This window comes from Centroberyx gerrardi, chromosome 16, assembly GCF_048128805.1.
Source record: "Centroberyx gerrardi isolate f3 chromosome 16, fCenGer3.hap1.cur.20231027, whole genome shotgun sequence".
In the NCBI taxonomy this organism is placed as follows: Eukaryota; Metazoa; Chordata; class Actinopteri; order Beryciformes; family Berycidae; genus Centroberyx; species Centroberyx gerrardi.
The window spans coordinates 4,151,654-4,165,145 of NC_136012.1; the positions used below are offsets into that span (position 1 = coordinate 4,151,654).

At 43.6% G+C, this 13,492-nt stretch overlaps 1 protein-coding gene across 1 annotated transcript; it reads right to left on the reverse strand.

The window, feature by feature from the left end:
- Positions 1-730: 730 nt before the first annotated feature.
- slitrk2 (SLIT and NTRK-like family, member 2) lies at positions 731-3,421 on the reverse strand. Its single transcript, XM_071905490.2, has one exon. The coding sequence runs from the start codon at positions 3,419-3,421 to the stop codon at positions 746-748; it is 2,676 nt and encodes an 891-aa protein (XP_071761591.2). The 3' UTR covers positions 731-745.
- Between the last annotated feature and the right edge of the window lie 10,071 nt (positions 3,422-13,492).

A 13,492-nucleotide genomic window follows, 5' to 3' on the forward strand; every position in this document is an offset into this window, starting at 1 on the left:
CAAGTCTCAAGTTCAGGTGGTTGTTTTTTTTTTTTGAAACGGACAAATAATTCTTCTATTTTACATAAGATTTGATTCTTTAAAATACAGCACTTTCAAAAAAGGAACATTTCCATTTTGCAGAGAGCATCATTGATAAAATAGTCGAGTGCAAAGGCACTTTCTGGAGTAAGTAGAGTAAGATTTTGCCGCTTGTTGGATTTCGAAACAGGTTTTTTTCATCGTTTTACACTCACCATTTATCTGTATAGGCTAAGTATGTACAGGAATGTCAATTTGTTGTGTTTCCTCTTCTACAAACGATAATTATTTCATACTTTGTCTGTTTGTCACAGGGAAAAAATAAAATACAGTTTCATGAAAAGCACAAAGCCGTATTGTACACAGTCCTGCCCATTGTATACCTGCCGCCACAGTCTTTAGGAATTTTCATGTTGTCAAAAAAGAAGAAATAATTTATACCTTCAAGGAGGGAAAAATAGAACTGCATAATAATATACTTCTTTATACTCCTTTTTATACAGCTTGAAAAGAAAAGGAAAAAGAAGAGAGAAAAAAAAAAAGATCATCATCAAAAGGCTTCGGTTCGCTTCCAGTCAATCGTGAGGGATTGAACACAGATAGATAAGATAGATATATAGATAGGGCTATTATTACAGTAACTGCGTGAATATTATGAATGCTGCAGAGAAACTGGGAGGAGGAGGAGGAGGGGGTGGGGGTGGGGGTGGGCATTGTCGCTATCTTACAGTTGGCTCATCGCAGTCTGTTTCTCCAGAACCTCCAGATAGTCTGGTTCTGTTTTTAGCTTCCCGGGGAGCAGAAGGGGGTGCTCGCTGGTTTTGGACAGCTGCTCGGCCCCGTAGTATTTCCTCGGGGTCCCGTACAGCACCGCCTTGTTCAGCCTGTCCTGGTGAGCGGCGTGCCGCCGGATGGACGCAGCCTCGTAGGGGGGCACAATGCAAGGTCTCTTGGGTAAAGTGCAAAAGTTGTAATTGAACGACGGGGCGCCCGCGGCCGTGGGAAGCTCCTTGTTGGACCTCTCCCCTAAGTTTTGATACAGCATTTCGGGGGGCTCCGGGGTGTTCATGACGCACGACGTCGGCGACTTATCCATAAAATCCACCGTGCTGATGGTGTAGGCCCCCGGGCTGCGGGTCAGGACGTCGTCCTTCTTCGCGTCCAGGGGCCCGAAGCTGAGCTCCTTCAGGTTCCGGTAATACGCCACCTGCTCGCCGTCTTTCTGCATGTATATAGGGTTTTGGCACATGGAGCCCACGGGCGGAGGGATGTAGTTATAAACGTGGCTCTCGGACGTTTTGTCCGGGGTCGGTTCGGCGGTGTAGGAGCCATATTGCACTTGGAAGGAGTTCAGATCTAAGTTGTTGGCTCCCGTGGGCACGTGGTCCACCCCTTTGCGTCGTTTCAGGACAAAAACGAAGAGGCCGGCACCGAAGCAGACCGACAGGATGAAAACGACGAGGAGGCCGAGAATCAGGACCGAAAGCGGGACTTCGGGGTGCAACTCCGGGGGGTGAATTCGGGATTCGGTGGGGCTGGCCGGGCTGTAAGAAGAAGAGGAGGAAGGGGTGGTGGGGTCGGTGCCCGGGCTCAGGAAGGTGGGGGCCTTGGTGGGGGGACTGTGTTGTGGGGGGGCCAACTCGCTGGGCTCGGGGCAGATGGCCTCGTTGCGGAGCGAGCGCAGGAGGCGGCCCGCGTGCTTGGAGGGCGAGTCACAGGTGATCTCGTTGACCACCACGCTGGTGCTGGACAGCTCCATCCAGTTCTTGAGCGCCACAATGTCGCAGGTGCAGTCCCAGGGGTTCTCCTGCAAGTCGATCTGGATGAACGCGGACAGCTGGTCTAGGACGCCTCGCACCGGAAGGTGGGAGAAGTGATTATTCCGCAAGTTGAGTCTCGTTAGCATGGTTCCCCCGAAAACGTTGTCGGGGAGGGATCTTAACAGGTTGTTGTTCAAAAAAAGCAGTTGTAGGTTGTGCAAAGAGTTAAACGTCTGTGGTAGAATGTCCTTGATGATGTTGTATTCCAAATACAGATACTGGAGCGACTGCAGGCCGGCGAAAAGTGACTGTGAAAGCGACTCTATGTAATTCCCATTCAGATACAGCCTTCTAAGGTTGGTTAGATTCTCAAAAGCCCCTTCCTGGATAATTGCTATCCTATTATTTCCTAAGTGGAGCAGCTCCAGCGAACTATACTCAGTCAGATCAGTTCGGTAAATCACTTGTAAGTAGTTACCGGTCAGGTGGAGTTTCTTTGGGTAGGAGGGCTTAGGGTTCAGCTCGGTGATGTTATGCAACTTCCGCTCCTGGCAATTGATGTTCAATCCACTGTCGGGGTTTTGTGACGTGCACACGCACACGCTGGGGCACAGCATGGGCACCGGGGAGCGCGTCTGGTAAACCATAATGGGCCCAAAGACGTGTTTGTCCTTTGACGTGATGCGAGGGGTGGGCCTGTGGCGCATTTTGGGGGGGCGGGAAGCCTTTGGGGCACGGGTGGGGGTGATCATGCCGGGGTGATAGGTCGGAGGTAGGGCCCCTTGGAAGTGGGAGTCGGAGGGGGGGTGGTTGGCGCGCTCGCCGGCATTCCTACGCGGGCACAGATCCTGCTTTATGAGCTGGGTAATATCCTTACCGTGCAGCCGGAACGGCGTCTCACACACTATGTCCCCCACGAACACGGAAATAGTGTCCAGCCAGGATTTGAGGGGGATCAGATCGCAGGTGCAATTCCACGGGTTCTCCTCCAGCTGGATCTCCATGATGCCGCCTATGTGCTCCAGAACCCCGGCGAAGGGCAACATCTTGAGCCGGTTGCCTCGTAAATCCAAGTGGGTGAGGAGCACAAAGCGGAAAACATTGGTGGGCAACGACAACAGCAGGTTGTCATTGAGGATTAACACTTTGAGCTTATTCAGCTTGCTGAAGGCGCCCGGCTCGATGGCACTGATATAATTATAGTCCGCCTGTAAATACTCCAAACTCTCCAGTCCTGCAAAGGTGTCCTCTTTAATCACTTCCAGATTGTTGTTGTTCAAGTGGAGCCGCTTCAGGAACCGGAGCCCGTTAAAGGCGCCGGTTCGGATCTCCTGCAAGCCATTATTCCCCAAATGCAGCGAGGTGACATTGCCGTAATTGACGAACTCGTTGGCGTTGAGCCGCGAGAGGAAGTTGCCGTTGAGGAAAAGCTGGGAGATTTTGTTTGGGGGCGCTTGGAACTGACTGACAGTGGTAAATCCTTTATTCTCACAGTTGATGTTGAGGATGTTCTCCCGCTCCTCGCAGGCGCAGCGGGTTTTGCAGATGTCTTTGGAGGCTGAAGTTTTGCGGCTCTCCGTTTCGGACGGCGACAGGCTGGTGACCGTGAGGACGCTCAGCAAGAGGACGCCGCTCAGCATTTTTACAGCCAAAAATGGTCGCTGAAAAATAGATCCAGCATTTAACTTTGTAGTGTGAGCCTCCGATGGAAAAAAAAAAAAAGATAAAGAAAAAGAAAAAAGAAAGCAGGGAGCGAGTTCTCAGAGTAGGGAGAGGGGAAAGGAGGCAGACGCGCTCACACACACACACACACACAAACACACACACACACACACATACACACGCACACACACACAAACACACAGACGCACAAAAACAGGCGCACCACCGTAATTTGGTGCTAAAACGGGACTGTGACGCACGGAAGACGCGCAGACCTCTCCATTGACCTTCACTTTGCAATCCAAAATGTTCAAAATCCACCGAAAAATAAAAAATAAAATAAAATAAATCAATTATTGAGATGAAAAAAAAGCCAAACCACCGCAAATCAACGGGCTCCGGTGTGGTGGATGGACTTGGCACATTGTCAGAGGCAGAGCAGAGTCTGAGGGAGAAAAAGCAGCTTGCTGCAACCCCTTTTTCTTATAGAGAGCGCCGATTTATTCGGCGACTTTACGCATAGTATCATCAGCAGTGGCAGCCAAATTCTCGCAGAGAGACAGAGGCTGCGAAACGCTCTTCCCCTTCGCCTTCACCCAGAAAAAGCGCGTCATTATAGTCCGCAAAAAACACACTTTTAGAGATCCAGGAATAATGCGCAAAGACGCACCATGACGCACGGCCGGCTCTCCTTATCGGTTCGTCCGAAAGAAGGGAGAGAGGGGTGAAAGAGTGAACTCGGAGAGAAAAGGAGAGAATAAAAGACAGAGAGAGAGCGAGAGAGCGAGGGGAGATGTATATTCCCGGAGCTGAGGCATATTCTACAGCTGGTGCCGTCGGTCCTCCTCCGCTCCGCACACCGAGAGCAGCACTGAGCGTCTGCTGCTGCTGCCTGCCTGCCTGCCTGCCCGTGTGAGTGTGTGTGTGTGTGTGTGTGTGTATGTGTGTGTGAGAGAGAGAGAGAGAGAGAGAGAGAGAGAGAGAGATAGAGAGAGAGAGAGGTGCCGAGGGGCCGTTACGTCACCGGCACAGTCAACACACACACACACACACACACACACACACACACACACACACGCACAGGCGCTTGAAAGAGGCAGGGACCACAAAAATTATATCCATTTGAGTAAAGTCATTTAGTCTCATATTGAGTCTTAAAATCTGATTTTTCATAAATCAAGTTAAAAATCTGCATAATTCCACTTGTTTCCAATTCAAATAAAGTTGTTTCAGGAATTTTCTTGAATCAAGTGTCATTTTCTTGATTTTCTTGAGGTGTTCTACATTATTCTGCCTTGTTTCAGGATACTGACACATACACATACTGAAACAGGTGAAACTACATAGGAAGCAAATCAGAATTTTCCACTTATTTTAAAAAATAAGATTTTAATACTGAATATGACTAAATGCCTTAAGGTGGATATTTTTTGCGGTTTGTCATTATGAGAAGTTATTATTCTTATTATAAGATGATTATGTCTGCCCTACAAGTTCTATAAACTTTAATAATCTCCATATAAACCTATTGATGCTGCTTACCAGGCACCCCATTTGCATACCGGCCTCTAGATAAGCATATAACTAACAGAATAGCAAATAAACCATGATATGAATCCACATATTTGAAGAGCTGGGATGCGACATTATTATGCAAATGTATGGGCACAACAGTATGGCCACATTAACTGCAATGCTGGTAGTCACAGTTTAGAAAGAGCTTTTGTTTTTTACCCACGACGCCACTAGGAGGCGGTAAAGAACCCTTTTCAGTCTGTCTGTCTTCTGTTTCTCTCACATTACAGTAACATTCATCAGAGGGAATGATTGTTTGAATGTAATTGTTATGGCACAAACAATGAAATAGCCCTATTGACAAATCACTATAATATTCCTATAGGGACTTATAGTGTGTCTGTGGTAGGCTACTCAATAGAGAATTTATAGTGATTTTATGATACTTTATGGTATATTTTATCTCCTATTGTATCGTTATAATATTCCTATAGGGATTTATAGTGTGTCTATGATACGCAACAATGAGTATATATTCACTTTATCAAGCTTTCTGGTATTTCTTTTTATTTCCTATGGTATTCCTATAATATACCTATAGGGACTTATAGTGTGTCTGTGGTACTCAGTAGTGAGTTCATAGTGATCTTATGATACTTTATGGCATGTTTCATCTCCTATGGTATCATTAGAATATTCCTGTAATATTCCAATAGGGACTTGCAGTGTGTCTATGGTACTCAATAATGAGTATATAGTCACCATATCAAAGTTTTTTTTTTTTTTTCCTATAGTATTCCTATAATATTCCTACAGGGGGCTTATAATGTGCCCATGATGCTCAATAGTGAGTTCATCACCTTATTATACTTTATGGTATTGTTTATTTCCTATGGTATCACTATAATATTCTTATAATATTCCTTAAGTGTGTCTATGATACTCGACAGTGAGTTTATGGTGACCTTATTGAACGTTATGGTACTTTCAAGTTTTTTGTATAGTATCTTTCAAAAAATGATTATAGGATCACTGTAGTTCTTCGTAAAGTGGTTAGGAGTTGTATTCCCACCGGAGCCACCTGCACTCTAAATATATCATCCCTATGATATCAGTGATGATGATAGGTAAAGATGATGAGCATGATGACCATGATGAAGAATGATGTTCATAATGAGAACGGTGACTTTGGAGATTTTGAGGATGACGGCCGCCGCAGATTTCCACAGTGATTGATGGGACTCCGGACTGTTGAATGGAAGCGCCTGCAGCTTTTCACATGAGGACGGATGGGTATATACTGTCAGTGCTCTGCCCCACAGCACATTTGTCAAGTCAATTACGGGCCGCTGAGGAAGAGTACACCTTAAGTGTGTGTGTGCGTGAGAGAGAGTAGTTTTGCAAGAGAGTTTGTGTGTGAGAGAGTGTTTCTGATGTTAATGTATGTGAGTGTAAACCCACAGGATTATCCACCTTTGTATTCATAAGAAGAGTTTACCACCTTTTTAAGCTGATATAAATCTTTATGTTATGAAATTCATAGCATACATCATAGTAAGTAGTATCAAACTGATGTCATTTATATAGGGATGGGGCCTTTTAAGGGGAAAATATCAAATGAATGCATATAATTGTGTTTTTGTTCACATTAGTGGCTGTTTGCCTTATGATAATCACCGACACATTTTTCCCTCTTTTTTTATTTACCTCTCCATCAGTGTATATACTTCTGTTTGTGTGTGTGTGAATGAGAGAATGAGGAAATCAAATGAGAGTTGGGAGAGAGGGAGTTGGGCTGAACTGACAAAGAAAGAGAAGTACGAAAAAAAAGGGAATATAAAAAAAAAGAGATATTGAAGGATTGCTGTTTCAATGGTTTTGACGTATGCATAATATTGCAACGGCTTCATTGGCGGATCTCGCTGACTGCAGCTCCTGTGCCGTGTTCCACTGCGTTACTGTCAGAGCCGATCAGCTCTCAGAAATATCTACCGCCAGACTGTGAGATTTGCATGTGATTTGACACAGTTTAATCAACATGTCAAGAGTTTTATTCCAACGTTTGAAATAACTGATACCTACTCTTGATTGCTGTCATGAAAGTTTTTAGATTAGATGGAAGTTGAATTATCCCATGGCGAAATTGGGTTATTGTAACAGCAGAGAATAGGATAAAGGTAGGAATAAGACAATTTAGAGTAAATTGAATAAGATTAAACAAGAAAATAGATTAAGACATTTCAGAGTGCTGAAGATGATACAGCAAGTAATTACACCAACCAAACATATTGAAAATAATACGGCAAATAAATAAAGATGCAGCGTCTTCATTTACAGATTTACAGGTTGAAGTGGATGCAATGTACATCGCTAACTATTCACATTATGGAAGAGCAAATATATAGAAAAATGTCTAGTCGTGGAAATATGCATTGCATCTCTTCATATTTTCAGATTTACAAATGGAGGTAACATACAGAAAAATTGTAATACCGTATTGCCTCTAATGGCCCGGGCCTTTATTTACCTCAACTGCAGAGGGTACCAGGCCTTTATTGGAAGCAGGCTTATATTAGAGACAGGCCTTTATTTCTAATTCCCTCTGTTTGATAAGTATATTTGCTCATATTTTAGTACGAAGCCTCCTTGTTTTCTGATCTGCTTCTGTTGGGGTACGTTAGGTAGCTGTTTTTTTGGTACTGCAATGCATTACGATAATTACGGTAATCGACGACGGCATGCTCCAGAGACTTCCGCCGGCCGAGCCATCTTGTGGCACTTGTATGTTACTACAAACTACAGTTACAAACAGGCACCAGGAGTTTACCGGTATCCACCGTTGTTTGCTAACTGAAGCTAACTGAAGCTAACTGAACCTGGGCGCCGATGTGTTCCCGGTGATGGATGGATCGGGAGGATCAATGAGGGCCGTGGGCGCGGTGGAGAGGCAGCGGCGGAGAGAGGAGACGGACACGGTCCAGCCATATACTAGGTTTTGACCTAGTCTTGTTTCCTTTGTTTTTTCCCCCGGCCTGTATTTGAGGCCGGCCTTTATTTGTTTGTGACGACCACGGCCCCGGCCATTATCGGAGACCCGGCTTTTAATTGACTACCAGGCACTATTAGAGGAAATACGGTATATGCATAGAAATAAGACCAGAGCGTGTAGATGTGCATTGTTGGCATATATCATATACAGGATGAGTCATGTGCATATTTAGAGTTCATGGACAAGATTTTTACAAGCAGGGCAGACAGAAGTAGCATAGATACAGAATTATGATCACATAAAGTAGAGAACATTATGGGTTACTATTAAAGTTTAAAGTCAGCATAACACCTTTGCTTACAAAATAATTCTGTTTTCAGCCCCCCGGTGCCCCTGAAAATGAATAAGTGAGTAAAGACAATCAACAGTTTCTAGGCACACTCATGCATATTTTGTTTTATTTCAGCTTTTACACTTAAAATAGCTTTCTGGGGTGAGATGCATCATTCCTCTATTAGGCCTATAGCTTGTTAATTTCGGTTAGTAGGCCAACTATTAAAAAAGTAGACTCACAGAAGAAACTGGAGAACAGAATCCTTGGAAGGTCTTCTAGTACAATTAAATGCAAAGCAGGCTGTATTTGCAGTGTGATACAAGATAAACCAGCATAGACAATCAAGAAAAATAACAGTCTCCAAAGAAAACACAGTAATTTCAGGACAGAACAAAGGCACATTTGCTGTAATTTAACAGATACACCCCCTAATCAGTCATGCATGGGCGACCTGTCAATCACTGCATAGGCGACCTGTCAATCACTAGGCAAACACAAACTGAAACAACACTGTGTTATATCCACTACATCCTGTTAATGACACGATTATTTTGAAAATCACCTTAAGGAGACACATTAGAAGAAGTGAATTTAGCTACTGAGACCATAACCTCTTGTGGAAAAAAAGAAAAAAAAAACTCAGAAAAAAACACATTTTCCCATCCAGTCTAGGGATTTGAACCAGCAGCATTCCCATCACAAGCCTGTTTTGTATGTTTTGTATAGAGACTCAATGTAAACAAATTTTGATCATAGCAATAACATGTGAATTTTGTATTTTAAGGTGGAATTTCCCTTGGAGAATGCAGCACAATGCAAATGCCCTTAGTCCAAACTCCTGCTCACCTGCTGGCTTTGCTATTGATAAAGCTATTAATGTCTGTCTAAGCTGGAGTTTCTCTGGGTTCCCACATGACAAGGGAACTAATATGTTATAATGAGACTGAGAGCCAGCGAGACAGAATCAAATTTTGCTTGGGCCCCAGGCTGATTTTCATTTGGATCCAAGGCTAAAAACTGTTTAAGAGCTGCGCTCAGCTTGACAGAAAGGCCAAAGAAAAGACAAGCTTAATCTTGACTTTTATAACATTGTGCTTTTTATCAGACATGTTGGAAAGGCTTGCTTTCAAACTGCAGTTTAAATGATGTGTGTCTGGCCAGTCGCAAACACGTGAGAGCGCACACACACACACACAAGCACAAATACCATGGGAGTGATTGTGTGTTGTGTGTGTTTGAGAGAGACAGAAGACACCCTCCTGTTAAGCCGATAAGAGATACATCTTGCCTGTCTCTCACATACGCACCTAAACGCTTGCATGCACACACACACACACACACACACACACACATATGCTCCACTCTATCCCCCCTCTCTCTTTCTTTCACAAAGCAACACACATGGTGCGGCACAGCAAACAGCGTGTGTGGTTTGAAAGCACATGAACAGAGAGCTAATAAAACACGCTAAAACATGGAAATATGTACCAGTCTGTTGACACAGTCACAGACAAGAAGATAAAATGTCAGAACGGGGACAGAAGGAAGCAGAGAGTACGGAGAAAGACATAGAAACGGGGAAGACAGAGAAAAGGATGCAAGAGAGAAGAAGAGGGGATGATGGAGTGAGGTAGGGGCGATAAACAGAACATAAGCAGAAAAAAATGAATTGGTTGAGTTGTAGCTCAATGGATAAAGCCAAAGAATGACAATATTTAGCCATATTTAGCTTAACTTTAGCTTCAGGATGACACACAGGCCTACCTCAGTGAGATGGTTGACCCTGGTGAGTGGCACACAGCTTGTCTATTCTGGGGGAGATGGAGGTTGTCAGGCAGAGCATCATATCATCCTCAGGCTGCAGTCTTGAACAGTATTTACTCTTCAGGTAGGTGAGGGAGGAGAATCCACTTTAACAAAAATAAGCAAAGGCTCACCATTGCCTTTGCTGTCAGCTGGTGGAAGGCTTTCTGGCAATAGATCCAGAACTGGATGAGAGGCCTTGACTCATACACATTCTTGTGCGTACTGTCTGTGGATAGGTCGATCAGCTGATCTTCCTCAGAGGCTGTCAAGTATGCATTGTGTTTGAATGGAAACTGTATCCATGTCTTGTCCCTTCTCCAGGACTCAGCCTCAGAAAAGTATTTTTCAAATTGACTTTCAAGTGCCTCCAAGTGTCCAACAATTGCGCGTTTCACGTCAGGCGAGAGCACCGCAGAATCAGCCAACTCCTCCATTGACGGAAACATGGAAATGTTACCTCCCCTGATTCGCTCTCTCCATCTTTTTGTTTTCTTTAGAAAGCCTTCCATCTTGTCATACAACTGAATGGCATGTGTATTGTGGCCCTGCATAGAACTGTTCAATCTGTTCAACTCTGAGAAAACGTCCGCCAGATATGCCAGTTTAGTGACCCAGACATTGTCATTGAAATCCGCAGCCAGCGCCGCACGGTTTTGACCAACTAAAAACTCATGGATAGCTGTGCGTAACTCGAACACGCGTGCCAATACTGATCCACGAGAAAGCCATCTGACCTCAGAATGGTAAAGGAGCGCATTGTGTTCCTCTCCCGTAGCATCGCAGAGAGAAGCAAAGACTCTTCTTAATAAAATTGACAGCCTTCACAACAGTGTCCATACGTCAGCAAATTCAGCACTCATTTCTTTGGCAGCGAGAGATTCTCTGTGTAACATGCAATGAGTCCACAGAACTTGTGGGGCGACTTTTTTGACAAGCGCAATCAGTCCACTTTTTTGACCAGTCATAGCTCGCGCACCGTCAGTACAAATCAACACATTTTGCCCAGATTATGTCATTTTCTCTGAAAAAGTAATCAATCACTTTGAAAATTTCAGAACTTGTGCATTCAGGAAGCTTCTTACAAAACAAAAATTCTTCACACATTTCGTTTTGGTCAACAAAACTCACAAATGCCAAACAACAACAACAAATCGTCTTTGCGTCTTTGGACATGTCCACAGATTCATCCAACTGTAATGCAAACGCCTCCGCCAATTTTAGTTTCTTGATTGATTGCACCCTCACATCAGATGCCATTTCACCAATTCGCCGAGCAATCGTTGTGTCTGACAACGGGATAGTCTTCAGTTTATTTACATATTCATCATTCCCAAACATTGTCTTGCACATATCACTGGCCGCGGGCAATATCAAATCTTCTGCAATTGTATATGGTTTTTTACATTGAGCAATGCGAAGAGCAACTTGATATGAGGCTTTCAAAGCAAGCTCTCCAACTTTCGTTGATTTTCTTATCATTGTCTGTTGGCATTAGAGAGAGTTCAGACGAGCCTGAAAGTATTCCAGTGTTTTGCAAGTGGCCGTGATTCTTCTCCAAGTGTCGCTGCAGCTTTGATGGCTTCATGTTTTCGTTTGAGAGCGTTGCCGAACAAACATTGCGCATTCAATCCCTTCGGTTTCTTTGAAGGTAAATCCAAACTTTAGGTAGGTTTCTGAATATTTTCGGGAGTTCTCTCTTTTGCGTTTACCCTCTGCCGCTGGGGCAGGTGCTGCTGGGGCAGCCCCATCACCTGTGGTCTTGGACAAGGTGGAAGGACTAACGGTAGGATCCCGAGCTCGAGGCCTAGTTACTGTTACAAATGATCCATTCTACTTCACATATTAACCTAGTAGTAGGCTAGTTATTAATTATTTTAGCACCGAACTGCGTTTTAGCCAACACTTAGCTTGCTAGCAAGCCAGCTAATTTTTTTCAATGGCAGTTGGTCACGTGTTAGGCTCTGCATCACGCACCGTGGTTGCATGGGAATCATTCATTTTGTAAAATCGTTTTTGTCAAAAGTATCTTATTGCCTATTAATACTTGGAGTTTACTCAATATTATTATTTTTGTCTAAAAAAAAAATAAAAATAAAAAAATGTCTTTTTGTCTAAAATACATTTTTAAATTTTTCACATAAATTATTTTGACGAAAATTGGCGGACCCCCTAGGGGTCGCGGACCCCCGGTTGAAGACCACTGCTGTATAGTGAAGAAATGTTAGTCAGCAGGCAACCTGTATCTGTGATTGGCAGTGCTCCACCATGGTTTTACTGTCAGACATGATATGATGTCACTTGCAGTGCTGTTTGGGATGAGTAGTTCCTTCCCTCTTTAAAATGTTAAGTACGCAGTCTTTTTTATTTGAGTATATATATTTCTGAATCTATTGTTATAAGCTTATGATTCATCTTGTAGCCGGTTGGCTCAGTTCAAAGTTTGAAATCTTTTCTGACATGTCTTATGGAGAAAATGAACAGTAAATTTACATCCAGAACCAGAGCCACTGAACGAGTACGTTTTAGCTCTATTGAGGTTTAACTCAACCAATAAGACCATTTCTGCCTCTGGAGCAGCACTGTCTCTGAGAAATGTTTGAATAAGTGAAACCCCAGTCTGTGAAAAGATAAGAGGCAGAGGGACTAGAAGTGAGTCACTAGTCAAGTGACTAGACAGACATATGAGACATGACGTACAGCCATAGGTCTTCATTAGGGAAGATACAGAAAGACATGCGGTCCTGTGTCTATTTGCTCAAACTAATAGGATCCACATTTGTACACATGAACCCTTAATCCCCACACCAAAAGACTCATAATATAATCCTTGAGAGTCATTTTAGATGTGCGGCTGTGCTTGCCAGCTTCTCAGGGTGAATTTATCTACCTGCATGAATGTGAAAGAGGGTGTTGATGCATGAGATCGTCTCCATCAACCAACCCCGAGCAAATAAAAGATAATACACGTATGGGATTTTTTTTCTGATGTCATTATGTCTTGTTTAACTTAAGCGGTATAACGGCGGGATATGTGATTATGTGTAGTAAGAGAGGCATGACTAGCAATATATTATCATAATTCTCGTATAGTTTCATATCTCGGAAGTGAGGGATGCACTGGCAAGATAAATCAAGGACCTGTCAAGTATGTACGATGTTGACACCTACTCTTACAGAATGCTTTCTGGCATAAAAACTGTAACTAATTGCGGAAGATTGATGTTATGAGACATCATCTGCATAAGAAGTTTTCCTTTTTGACATGTGTGACATGTTATAAACAGATTTGATAATAACAGTGTTTATTGTACAGGGACAGACGAACAAACACTTAAGTTCATCCAACTTTGGGATGAGCATGAGTCTGTATTCACGGGACGCAGATGCTCCTCGTCCCAGGGTATT

Bases quoted from the DNA above. Each gene is read 5' to 3' on its own strand.
- slitrk2 (XM_071905490.2), bottom strand. From the start codon at position 3,421: ATGCTGAGCGGCGTCCTCTTGCTGAGCGTCCTCACGGTCACCAGCCTG.